At 34.8% G+C, this 12,485-nt stretch overlaps 1 protein-coding gene across 3 annotated transcripts; it reads right to left on the minus strand.

Annotated features, from left to right (window-relative positions):
• Positions 1–2,170: 2,170 nt before the first annotated feature.
• LOC131149595 (disease resistance RPP13-like protein 4) lies at positions 2,171–11,922 on the minus strand. Of its 3 annotated transcripts, none has more exons than XM_058100183.1 (2): positions 9,856–11,922; positions 2,171–2,272 (listed from the first exon to the last, which is right to left on the minus strand). In XM_058100183.1, exon 1 carries the CDS (start codon positions 11,760–11,762, stop codon positions 9,903–9,905), a length of 1,860 nt encoding a protein of 619 aa, XP_057956166.1. In that variant the 5' UTR covers positions 11,763–11,922; the 3' UTR covers positions 2,171–2,272; positions 9,856–9,902. The 3 variants fall into 3 exon arrangements, with proteins under 3 accessions (XP_057956166.1, XP_057956165.1, XP_057956164.1); XM_058100182.1 differs by lacking the exon at positions 2,171–2,272 and adding an exon at positions 8,885–9,143; XM_058100181.1 differs by lacking the exon at positions 2,171–2,272 and adding an exon at positions 8,885–9,209.
• Positions 11,923–12,485: the final 563 nt, after the last annotated feature.

Raw genomic sequence — 12,485 nt, forward strand, 5'->3', positions numbered from 1 at the left:
CTCCCTTCTTGGGATCACACCAATTCCAACAATTAGTATTAGAGCCCGGTTGCAATAAAATTAACTGCTATTTGCATAAATATTGTGTTAGAATTGGTATATTTCCAAGAAGGGGGGTGAATTGAAAATTTAAACTTTTCTCCTAAGTTAAGTCAGAAGTCAATATGATTTGGTAACCTAGGGTCTTTCTACACAATTCCAGATGTGCCAATAAATAAAGTATGCAGAATTTAAATCATGCACATCATTCATATCATAACATATACATGCGGTAAATATAAAGTGCGGAAATGTAAACAGACACGATATGTTATCGAGGTTCGGCCAACTGTGCCTACATCCTCGCCTCTAGCTCGCAAGGCCGAGGATTCCACTAATAGCTCACTTAAGAGTGGAGCGACACCAATTACAATCAGGTCAATTAGCATAGGGTTGATCTCAACCTTAACTAGGTCAATTAGCGGGACTGATCTCAACCTACACACCTTAACAAGACGACACACCTAACTTTCCTAACCGGATCTAAGCCAATTCAGGACTATTCCAAGGCTAGTCTCCCTCTTCAGGCCCGTGTCTGGAAATACAACAGTATTTTAAATACAATGAAATGGTACAGTGATTATGCTTTCATGTAAAGTGGATATGTACCCAGTTACGCGCAATATCACATATACCACAAATGATATAATATGTAAGTTCCGTATGGTCTAAATAGTTCAACTCTCAAATGAATTTTCTATCAGTGTAATGCCTACGTGAGAGTGTCAACCAGTATGATCTTTGTATCACAATATGTGTTCAATATAATAGCTCACACAAAGATACAAGCCAGACAATATATATGTATATTTCAATCAGCAGATTTTCTCAGTTGTATGATGCTTAAATAATATATATGTTTTGTTTGCAAAAAGAGTTTAAGCTTTGTATTCAACGAATGATATAAATCAATGAATATGGCAACAAAGATTTTTGTCACACAAACAAATATCTCTTCAAAGATTTATCAAATGAAACACACTAGATATTTGAAAGTGATTTAGAAAGTATTTTTGTAACCAAAATCAAATATAAACTTCTCAAGATATTGTAATGACAATATAATACTCAGAAATTCCAAAGAAATCTTCATAGGAAAGACTTATTGATAAATTCACCTAAGAACACTTGAGGATGTGCTTTCAAATAAAATAAATTTCACACAAGCACAATCTTGAGAGAACAATTCTTAAGGAACAACACTTAAATCACACTTACAAAAAATTTAAGAAGTAAGATCTAGTAAGAATAAGTGTTGGAGGCTCAAAGATGAGTATTATGGGTTTGGGGATTTTCAGAGAATTTTACCTTAATCCAATCAGCTAATATCTACTACTTTGTACAAATGATCACATATATATAGACATAGGACAAAATATGACTGTTGGGAACCTATTGGGTATTATTAGAAAAGTTTAATGATGTTTAAAATATTTTAACCCTATTTAAAAAATATTTAACCATGGTAAAAATCAAGGCAACCGAAGAGGTCCGGTCGACCAGAACTGTTTCGGTTGACCAGGTTTCATATGGTTTGGTCGATCAGAGGAATTTTGAACTAAGGGTTTGGTCGACCAAGAGAAGGTGATTTTTCAATTTTCCAAGGTTTGGTCAAACGAGCCAATTTGAACTAACTGGTTCGGTCGACCAGACCGCTGGGATTTTTCTCGAGGACCCTAAGTTGACTAGGTAGTTGGAGTTCATTTTTTTCTTGATCGACCAGATGGTCAAACTTTTGACCCTAGGGGGTTTCGGTCAACCAAGCTTTTTGAACTACCTGGTTCGGTCAACCAGGGTCTTGGTCAACTATTGACCTAGGCCTGGTTCAGTCGACCGAAAGTGCACAAAGTGTGCATTTTGGTCCCGTTTTAATACACACAAATCCTAATGAAGTGCCTAACAAACATAGGTACAAATGTGTGTCCCAAGGTCACTTGAGGTCCAATTTTGAAAACACCGAAAAAGTCCAGTGTCGGTCGACTGAAGGGAAAATCTTAAGGTCTTTCTAAGGTCATTTCTCATTTACGGTTTGTTTGAGCTTACGTATTATCATGCATGTGATGTGTATGAGCTTATTACAAACCAGAGCCCTAATCACAATTACAGACCTTTCCCACTTAATTATTACAGACCCGAATATAAACTACAACAAATAAATTATATCTAGGATCTTCAGGGTCTTCATTTTCTTCCAGGTCTCCGAGTGCCATTATAGGATACTACCAAGATAAACCTGCACATCAACTCGGCAGTCATTAAATACTTGAGTATTTGTCATAATCAAAACAGGGTATGACCCATAGGGTCAACATATTACAACGACTCATTTTTTTGGTGTATCCAAGTTTTAAGGGTCAATTCTTTGCAAATCCTCCACTGTTTTTATTATATATATTTTACCACTTGGATATTGAAAATGTTTTTGTAAAATCAGTTGATCGGAGGTTTTGAAAAGGGTTTGGTACAATTTTTCATATCCCATTGAAAATGTTTTTAATATGCAAAGTTTCCCAAACCTGAAAATGATTTGAATTTGCATGACATTTTTTTAATGCATATCATTTTAATGTCATGCATATATTTATATGGTGTCTTAGCTACTAATACCTCTAAAAGAATTTTGTTTTATAGTAGTGCTAAGGATATTGGGAATATTAGAGGAATAGAAAAACCAAGAGAGAGGAGTAAGCCAGTCTGAACTTAAACGTTTAAGGAGTAAAATGGAAAGGTATATATCTTCCTCCTCGTACTTTTTCAGATGATTTATGTCATGATTTGTATGATATATATTGTGCTAAATCTTTTATGAATCATGATATGTTTTGTAATGCTAGCATGTTGTCTTATGGGTTGCTCAAAAAGAAATTTCATTAATACTCATAAGATTTTAGAAACTGTTGTAAATAGGGTTAGAATGCTTTAAATGCCTAAATAGTGTATAATGCTTAAACTTCTAAATCTTAATATACACTATTGTTTTACTGGGAACCCTATGAAAATCTAGCCAATATGTGAGTTTTAATTGATATATCCAATTTAAGCTTAAAATATACATATCATCATGATTGGTAAATATATCGATATATTGGCTATCCCCTTCGAATAGACAAAATGTTTTTAATTGGTAAAAGATTCTTAATGCTATGTATATGTTTAGAGTTTAAAATTCTTGAATAATAACATATTTTGATCAATAGGTTTTGGGATTTTATCATAGTTTTATATATATGTTATAACCCTAAACTTATCATGGAGCTTAAAATATTAATTATTTTCAAATGCATCTGTAGCTTATCCCTTGTTAGATATTATAGATTAAAGCTAAGCATAAAATGATAAAAATTAAAAGCAAAGATAAAAATGCTTAGGTTATTTAATTGAGGGGGAGTTCTTTAAAAGTCATCCAATGAATATTTTTAATATGCGCTTATATTTTTTGGATGATCCGTATAAGCTAAATGCTAATTTCCATCCTTACTAAATGATTATATCATGGATGGAATATATCATCTAATTTGCATTGAATGCTTACTATCCATATTGTATTGAATGATTATATCTTTTGATGGATAGTTAATTTTAATCTCTTGAACTGAATGCCACTATCCATTTCTTACAAAATGAATATATTATCTAATGAATAGTTTATATTAATTGTCTACTGAAATGCATCCATGTATTGAATGTCTCCTGCATAGCAGATGCAGTGATGTGAATTACATACTAGTAGTGGATATAAGTTCTCGCATGCTTGTAATGAATTATAAATTGACTGCGTAAATTTATCAAGTTTTAGGTACATGGAAAAATGAGAAATGTTCAATTTACAAACGGAATGCTACCGAAATTTCAGTAGAACTTTTCCCAAAAATAAAACCATGTATTAGGATAATAATTTAATGCATACTAAAATATTCTCTGAAAGCATGAGTGAATCAAAAGAATTGATATATGAACCTCATCATTATTTTGATAATGCATGCTAAATAATTGAATAGATAGTGGTGCATGTTGAATTTTAAATGGTATGTACTTAACTTATAACATGCACAATCTTCATGTCTAGTTCCTAAGATGCTAAATAACTGGATAGGTTAGTATATGTTGAATTCTACTTGTTTGCGCTGAACTGAAAACATGTACACATTTTATAGTCTCATAGGAAAATCTAAGTCATGGATACCATTTGATCCTAACCTTGGGATATGAACTTCATGAATGACCCAAATGGTCAATCATCATAATATTTAAGTCCATGTAACTATGAGCAATTGTATGACTTAGGGGGAGTGTTTATCACACACACTCATTGTGTACTTTGAGTTGTGTTATTCTTATATTGAACCTCTATTGCATTACCTTTAAATATAGCCTTGATTAGCTATCATGTTTTAAATTAAAATATAACATGTCGTGTTGTGTGTTAAATGCTTATTATTTGCTGCATACTGAAATCCTTTTATAGGACGAATATATAAGGAATGGTATTAAATGACTATCATCCTTGAACTATAATGCAAGTATGTGCGCACACAAATATACATGGGAAGGTTAAGCCCCACTTTAAAAAAAAACAAATAAGAACTTAATGCCTAAAATCTCTTGTATGTTAAGTAATATTAAGAAGGATGAACATGTGATCAATGTGCTTGAATGAAATTCATCTTTGAGCGTAAATGTACTTATGTATGTTTAAGCCTATACCGGGGAGCATAAACCCCATCCTTGAGAAAATAATTATAACTCACCAGCTCCATGGACTCATACTTTTATTGTTTCCACTTTTTGAGTCCAAAGTTTTTCTTGGCACCATAAACATCATATCCTGCATTTATTGAATAAATATTTGATATGGTTTGTTCTTGGGGCATATGAGCACCATGCATGACTTTGTATTTAATTTTTAGCACATGTATGTTTGGAAGCATTTTACTAGTGGAAAACAAACGATTTAACCTATACCCAGTAAAATTTGTTTAAGAATGAAAATATGACTCATACTGGTTAAACTCTAAATGAAATTTCACAATTAATATCAGTACAAGTAATTAATTGAATCTAAGCACTTATTCAAATTGATAGGGGAAGCATCTAAACATAAAATCTTATCTTGTGTTGCTCACCAACATTTTCAGGCTTAAATTTGTTTTTGAATTTTCTGTGGCATGTGCTTAATCGAGATGAGCTTATTGAAAATTTTGATTTAAAATATGTAACTTAGCCACAGTGTCTTAGGTTTAACCATATAATCCTTGTCTAAAATTTCCTGATATCTTTGGGATCTATATGGTTATTTTTCTAGTCATATTTCTTTTGGAATATGCTTAAATGTTATACCAGAAAAACATTGCTTGCTTGGTCTTTCAATTAAATTCTCTTTTTCAACAAGCATTGCCCCCAGTTTTCATCGAAAATGATAAGTGGATAATTTTTATATATATTTATTCATTCATTTATATACATATTTCAAAAGGAAGAAATGAACATTCATAAAATATATCATATTTCTTGCTTGTGTGCTTTTAATGCCTTCATGACTTATGCTTTTTCTACATTAAAATTTTATGTCATCAAATCTTTTAAGGGTGTTGCATTGCATAACTAATTCATTGATGATACATGAAATACATGTGAACTTGTTTGACCAATCCTATGCTCACACCTTCATTTGCTATCATATGCTGCATGTTTTAAATACCAATCTTTTGCGGGTCATATGTTGTATTCAAAATAAAATAGTTTGTGTATACTTTTGGTTTGATCATGTTTATCATGTCATTTTTTTTTTCAATAATCACTTTTTGTTTTATGAAAGACAAATGTCAAAACCAAAAAGGGAGAGTGTTTTTCAAAAAGGGGGCAGTTCTCTTTCCTAAGTATGTTTTCTAAATACTAAAAAAAAAAAAATTACTTAACATTTTTTACTGATGCCAAAAGGGGGAGAATTTTTATGAGCAAAATGTTTATGACTAAAAGGGAAAAATTTCTTGAGGGCAAATCACATAGGGGCAATTATCTGAGTTTGTACCTATTTTGCTCCTATGTGTTTGTCATCATCAAAAAAGGAGAGATTGTTGGCTTTTTCAGTCTGATATCTATTTTGATACTGACAAACACAAGAGTCTTTTATGTGTGTGTTTAAGTGCTGAACATGTATAATTCAGGTTACACATAAAATCAAGTAAACATGGAAGCCAAGACAAGAATTAAAAGCTCAAAACTGGCACATTTCATGATGTCAAAGAGTAAAGGAGAAGAAGAATACATGTTTCATTTATGTTGCATTTATTTATTTTTTATTATTTGGTCTGTAATAATGCATGCATCTGCATGATATGGTTATTTGCTCATACTAGACCATAAATTGACTATAGGGAACCATATGACCGTAAACTGACCTTAGGGTTTCGGTTGACCGACGTTAAATTTTTTAAGTTAACTCAAAGCCATAGGTTGACCTTAGGACACAACATAAAAATTCCCTTAAGCCTAAATTGCACAAGAGACCATATAGGACATAAAGACTATTTTTGTGATGTTTCGGGCGATCGAATCTTGACAATAGAAAATGCCTTGGTCAACCGAACTGGCTGGAGGTCAACAGTTGACCATGACATGGGCAACTGAACCAAATTTGAACTGATTGTCCACGGTCGACTAAACGCTCAAAGTAATTTTTCCCACTATTCTCGGACAACCGAAATTTAAGTTCAAAATAGGCCCGAACGACTGAATAGTGAAGTTCGGCAAACAGAACCGTTCACCGAGCGACCGAACCTCGAGCATTTGGAAAATCGCCTTGGCCCAGCCACCCGAACCTTCTCTCAGGCACCTGAATTTGAAAATATACCTTTTCTCTTTGTCTCTCTTTGGGCGACCGGCCCCAAGAACTAGGAGGTCGAACCTCTCGGGTTGCCAATTTTTTTACCGAAATAATTAGGATTAAAACTCAATTAAAACATTTCCAAAATTTCCAATAAACCCCCAACAGTCATATTTTTCGTAAAAATTATAAACACCTATTTTATTTGTTTAATTAGCAACTTTGATTAATTTTAAATTTCTCTCAAATCGTTTTTTAATCAAAGTTTCCCCCATTTCAATTCCTATTTCAAAATTCTTTTATGAGGTAAATTTTATACTCTCCCAACTCTCTTTATTATTATTTGGAAAATCTTTTGAAGGAGAGCATCTTCATTTTAGAGCATTTACTTCTTGCATTTATGCTTTCATAGAAAAAATTTATCTTGTAAGAATCATTTGAAAAACCAAAACCCTAGGTTCTCCGATTATTCTTTAAAAAATATTTTTAGGAGAATATTTTGTTAGGGTCAAAACCTTTGAACGTTCATCATACAAATTACTTTCAAAGGTTGAAATATTATTTTGAAAAACATCCTTACTCTACTTGAACATTAATTTCATATCATATGAGAGTGCATTTGAGATTTTAATTTATACATTGACGCTTGTATTTAGAAACATTTTAATATGTACAAAAATGATCTTTATTGTACTAGTTGAGTTCATCCCATTAATTGAACTGGAAAGTCTCAACCCCATAAGTAAGATCGGTTCGGTTGAACCCAAAAATTGTACTAAAGAATCTCAACTCGTAATTGAGACAAATTAGGCTCAACCTTGTAATTGAACTGAGATTTTCCTCACCCTGTAAGGAGAAGATGTCAACGACTTCTACTCTACCTATTTAAGTGAGCATGGATAATGAAATCATTAGGGGGTATGCCCAAGGCGGAGATGTATGCTGGTTTGGCCGAACGTCTATAACAAATATTATTTTGCTCTCTCTCTCTCTCTCTCTCTCTCTCTCTCTCTCTCTCTCTCTCTCATTTAGTTACTGTACTTTAATTTCTGCACCTATATGCTTGTTTATTCATAATTATAATTATTTGCATGCACATATTTATTTAAATGAGATATGATGCACGTGTATGTTCACACTTATAACTTAATTATTTTACATACACAACCATAATTATAATTGGATTTGATATGTGGTTAATCGACGAAACGTTTAAATTAGTCAAAAAGTTTTAAAACCCAATTCATCCCCCTCCCCCTTTGGGATCACACCAATTCCAACACACTCGACCTAACATCTCCTTTGCCGTGAACAAGCTTTGTCAGTTCATGCATTCGCCTAAACTTAATCATTGGAGTGCACTCAAAAGAGTCCTACGATATCTCAAAGGGAACAATCAACCATGGTTTTTTTTTTTTTTTTAACTTCTCAATCAAAGCTTTGTTCTTCAAACTTATTCTGATGCATATTGGGGTGGTTGTCTGGATGATCGTCGATCAACAAGTGGTTTCTACAGAGCTCTAAGAAACAAAAATCAGTTGCCAGATCATCCACTGAAGCTGAATACAAATCCTTGGCATCCTCAGCAATTGAATTAATTTGGCTTTAATCTCTTCTCAAGGAGTTGGGCCTATTTTTACCTCAATGCCCTACACTATGGTGTGACAATCTTGGTGCTACCTACCTCTGTGCAAACCCTATGTTTCATTCAAAAACCAAGCACATGGGCATCGACTACCATTTTGTTCAGGATCGTATTGCTGCCAACACCCTAAGAATTTCCTTTTGCAACACCAACGATCAACTTGCAGACATTCTTACCAAGCCATTGGTTTCGGACAAGTTTCTTCATTTTACAATGATTCTCAAAGTGGTTGACACCCCTCTGGACTCAAGGGCACGTATTAGTAGTTATAACAAAACCCAAATAAATTCCCAATAAGTTACAACAATTTTATTCTTTTCTGGTTTATTTGTAATTATTCTGTAACCAATTTTTTTCTTTGATTCCCCCTGCAATTGTATATATAAAGGCTCTGTCATTGTGAATAAAATATAGTAGCAATACAACAACTATTCATTGCTTCTTACATTCACAATGTAAAATTTGTTTGGGGCTAGTCCTTGATAACTTTGTTGGTAAGTTGATTTTGAACCTGATCGCTTATTGGAGAGAGTTTGTTATTGAAGCTTCTCTGATTGACTTTTAGATTAATAATGACTCTTCTCTGCCAAGTTTGTTTCAAGCTAGCATCCGTATTGTGAAATCTCTGAACAAGCCCTGGGATGCACAAGGAGCTTAGACGTCACAGAAGAAGAAGAAGAAGAAGAAGAGAGAACAAGACACCTGCACAGGCAGAGACAAACAAAGGCTAGAACCAAAAGAAAGCTGTGCTGCAAAGACCCGGCAGCAATGGTATTTTATTCCAATAGTTAGCATTACACTAACAATCTTATTCTTTCCTTCTGAAAAGCAGTAATAATTTAGTATATTCACTGTTTGAACATAGAAATATTGCAATACTGACTAGCACAGCCTATACCCAGTCCACCCTTTGTACTTAATTTATTTCAATATTGTTTTTTCATGAGTTTGTCTAATAAATTACAAATATGTATTCACAGCTGAAATTCTTTATGAAACTTGAGATTGACTTGTGCAAATGCACATTTGAGGCAAAGATGAACCTCTATGGCTCTATCCATCAACTAATCTATCTTGGGGAAGAAAGAGGTCCAATCTACACTTGGACCATAAATCTCATCCATTTGGAAATTGATATCCCATTCTTTTATTATGTTGTCTAAGGCCCTTTGGCAACCCAACCAATCTACCGCTGAACAACCCAAAGATCCATACATGGATTTGCAAACACCCCTTCCGCCCCGCCCCCCAAAGCAGAACAAAGAATTTGAAGGTATATCATAGATATTACAAACAAAACCAGTTGAGATAGCCCAACCACACCAGGATAGGAGCAAAAAAATCTAACCTGTTTGATCAAGGCTTGTTTGTGCTTGTTTCTGAGCTGCCAGTTTACTATAATGCATCCACATAATCTTGAGATCCGGGGAAACATTGAATTTTCTCCAAGTAAATCAGCTCTGGAAAATTTTCCCGCAGGCGTGGAACATCTACATTCAACTTCTTCAGATACTTCAAACGTAAAATCTTAACATTCCACTTGGTACCCTCCTTCCAACCCAAGTCTTCAAGATCACCTCCCCTTATATATAGCTTGTTTAACTTCTCAAGTCCACCACTAGGTCTCAACCAGTCTGGCATCCTTTGATGAGGGAAGCACCGCAGATCCAGCTTCTCCAACTTGGGAGGAAATGTGATGGACTTTGTACTAATTGACGGGAAGGTTGACGCCTTACTTAACTTTGGACCTTCCCATTTCATGGGTAAAGACACTACTTTGCCCCATGATATTGTGAGTATATGAAGACTCACCATGTCCTTCAACCTTTCAAGCTCCCGTTCATCATTTACTCCACTGCTCCTGAACCGGAGACTTAGCTTTCTGAGTTTCTTCAGTTGAGCCAGATCACCGAGCTTGCTGGTTCGCCTCGAGCTTTCGATCACCAAACCCTTCAACACCTGTAAGGAATGAAGTTTATCGATTCCCTTTGGAATGCCTTCCAGCAGGTAACACTCTGATATGTCCAAATGCGTGAGCTTCCTCAGCCGCGAGATATCATGAGGTAATTTTTCTAGACTGTGGCATGCCTTGAGGTCAAGGATTTCAAGATTTATTAACTCAGTGATTGATGAGGGTAATGTGGTTACCCTAGAAACTCCTTGAAGACTCAGGTACCTCAAGTGCTTCTGGTCCCTCAATTTGTCCAAAAAGTCGGAATTTTCTACTTCAATATGGTGTGTTGCAGAATTCTGCCACCTACCAAGTTGAAGAACCACCGCCTTCTTCAACCTCGCAAACGAATCTGCATTGAAACGGATATATTGCTGGTTTACGTTGAACAGGGTTAACAATTCCTCCTCCTTCGAGTTATTACTATCGCTGGAAAGTTCTTCTTGTTTTCCGGAAACCAAACACGCGCGGCGAGATTTAGAGAAGGCATAACTGAGTTCCCCCGACGAATTGAAATCAAAGAAACCAGATTGTGTAGCCACAGAAATAAGCATTCGACGAATCCACGGATGAATCTTGCAGCTATCCACGACGGGACTTCGGGGACTCTTCGGGACTGGTTGAATCAAACCCTTTTTTACAAGCTTCTCAAAAATAATTTCTCCCACTTCCTCGGCGGTCTTATTTTTAGTTCTGGTGATCAAACTCTCTCCAATCCAGAAGAAAATCAAGGGTTTCTTCTTTATTTGGGAATTTTCAGGGAAAATCGATAAACAGAGAAGGCAGAGCTTCAATTGAAGATCAAGAATGTCGTAACTCACCTGAAGATCTGCCATCCCTGGGGAATTGAGGATTTGCTCCTCCACACTCAGGCGCTGCAAATCTTCCGACACCTTCCTAGCCAGAGCTTGTGAAGAAACTTCCTGCCGTGACTCTCCGCGCTTGTCATCGATCTGAGGCAGATGAATTAAGGCAATATTTTCCTTTATCAATCCAAGTTTCTTGTCGATAGAATCGAGCTTTGCCTCGATCTCGTCCATCTGGGCGCGGTCGTCAAATATTTCGTCATCGATATCGCGTTCCAAGTCGGTGAACTTCACCATGAGAGTGGTTTCCCAATGCTTGAAAGCGGGGAACCATTCCTTCATCCCCTGAAGCTCGGCTTCGATTTTTTCGAACAAGGGCGCCACGGAGACCTGCTCGCCCGTCTGTTCGCGGCGGGGATCGACAGCGCGCTTCTTTGCTTCGCCAAGGCGGCGAAGCAAAACCGGCACCACGTCCTCGGGTTTTCGCCGGAAAAGCATAGTGAAGATGGATGGAGACCGAAAGAGGAACGTAGAGAGTAGAAGAGATCGAAATTGAAGAAGACGTACGAATTAAGAATGCTTAAGCTTCATTTTTCCCAAATAATATCGTTTTAATCGAAAATATTTAAATACAATGATGAACTTCTCTTTTCTTTTTTTATATATATTTTGAAAATTTGCGCATTACTTATTTCTACCATACTACTATTACCATCCCAAAATATCCAATAATCACACATAAATATTTCAAAAAATATCTTACCTATGAATATTTTTAAAAACATTCGTCTAACTATTTATAAATATTTTAAAAATACCTCATAATCACTGAAATAATATTTTTCTTTAAATATATATTTATTATTTTTTTAAAAAAAATATTTATTTAATAATTTATTTTTTCATAATTACCACACAAAAGCCGTAGAGTTAGCATATTATGCGTGCCTACAACTAGTATTTTTAAAAAGTAAATATCATTGATGATCTTGTGAATTTTGCATGACCAGACTAATGTTTGAGGGAAAAAAATCTCTCGAGATTATCATGCAAGTTCTAAAGAAATTTTGTTTGAGTTTTAACGGCTAAAATTTTACTCTCTATTTTATCAGTAAAGGGTAAATGTATTGATCAAATTCTTATGTACAGAGTCCATTGGGCACACCCAGATTACAAAAAGAGGTATAAACCTCAATCAAAATTGCAAAACAATTCAAAATC

Source organism: Malania oleifera, chromosome 2 (assembly GCF_029873635.1).
Source record: "Malania oleifera isolate guangnan ecotype guangnan chromosome 2, ASM2987363v1, whole genome shotgun sequence".
NCBI lineage: Eukaryota > Viridiplantae > Streptophyta > Magnoliopsida > Santalales > Ximeniaceae > Malania > Malania oleifera.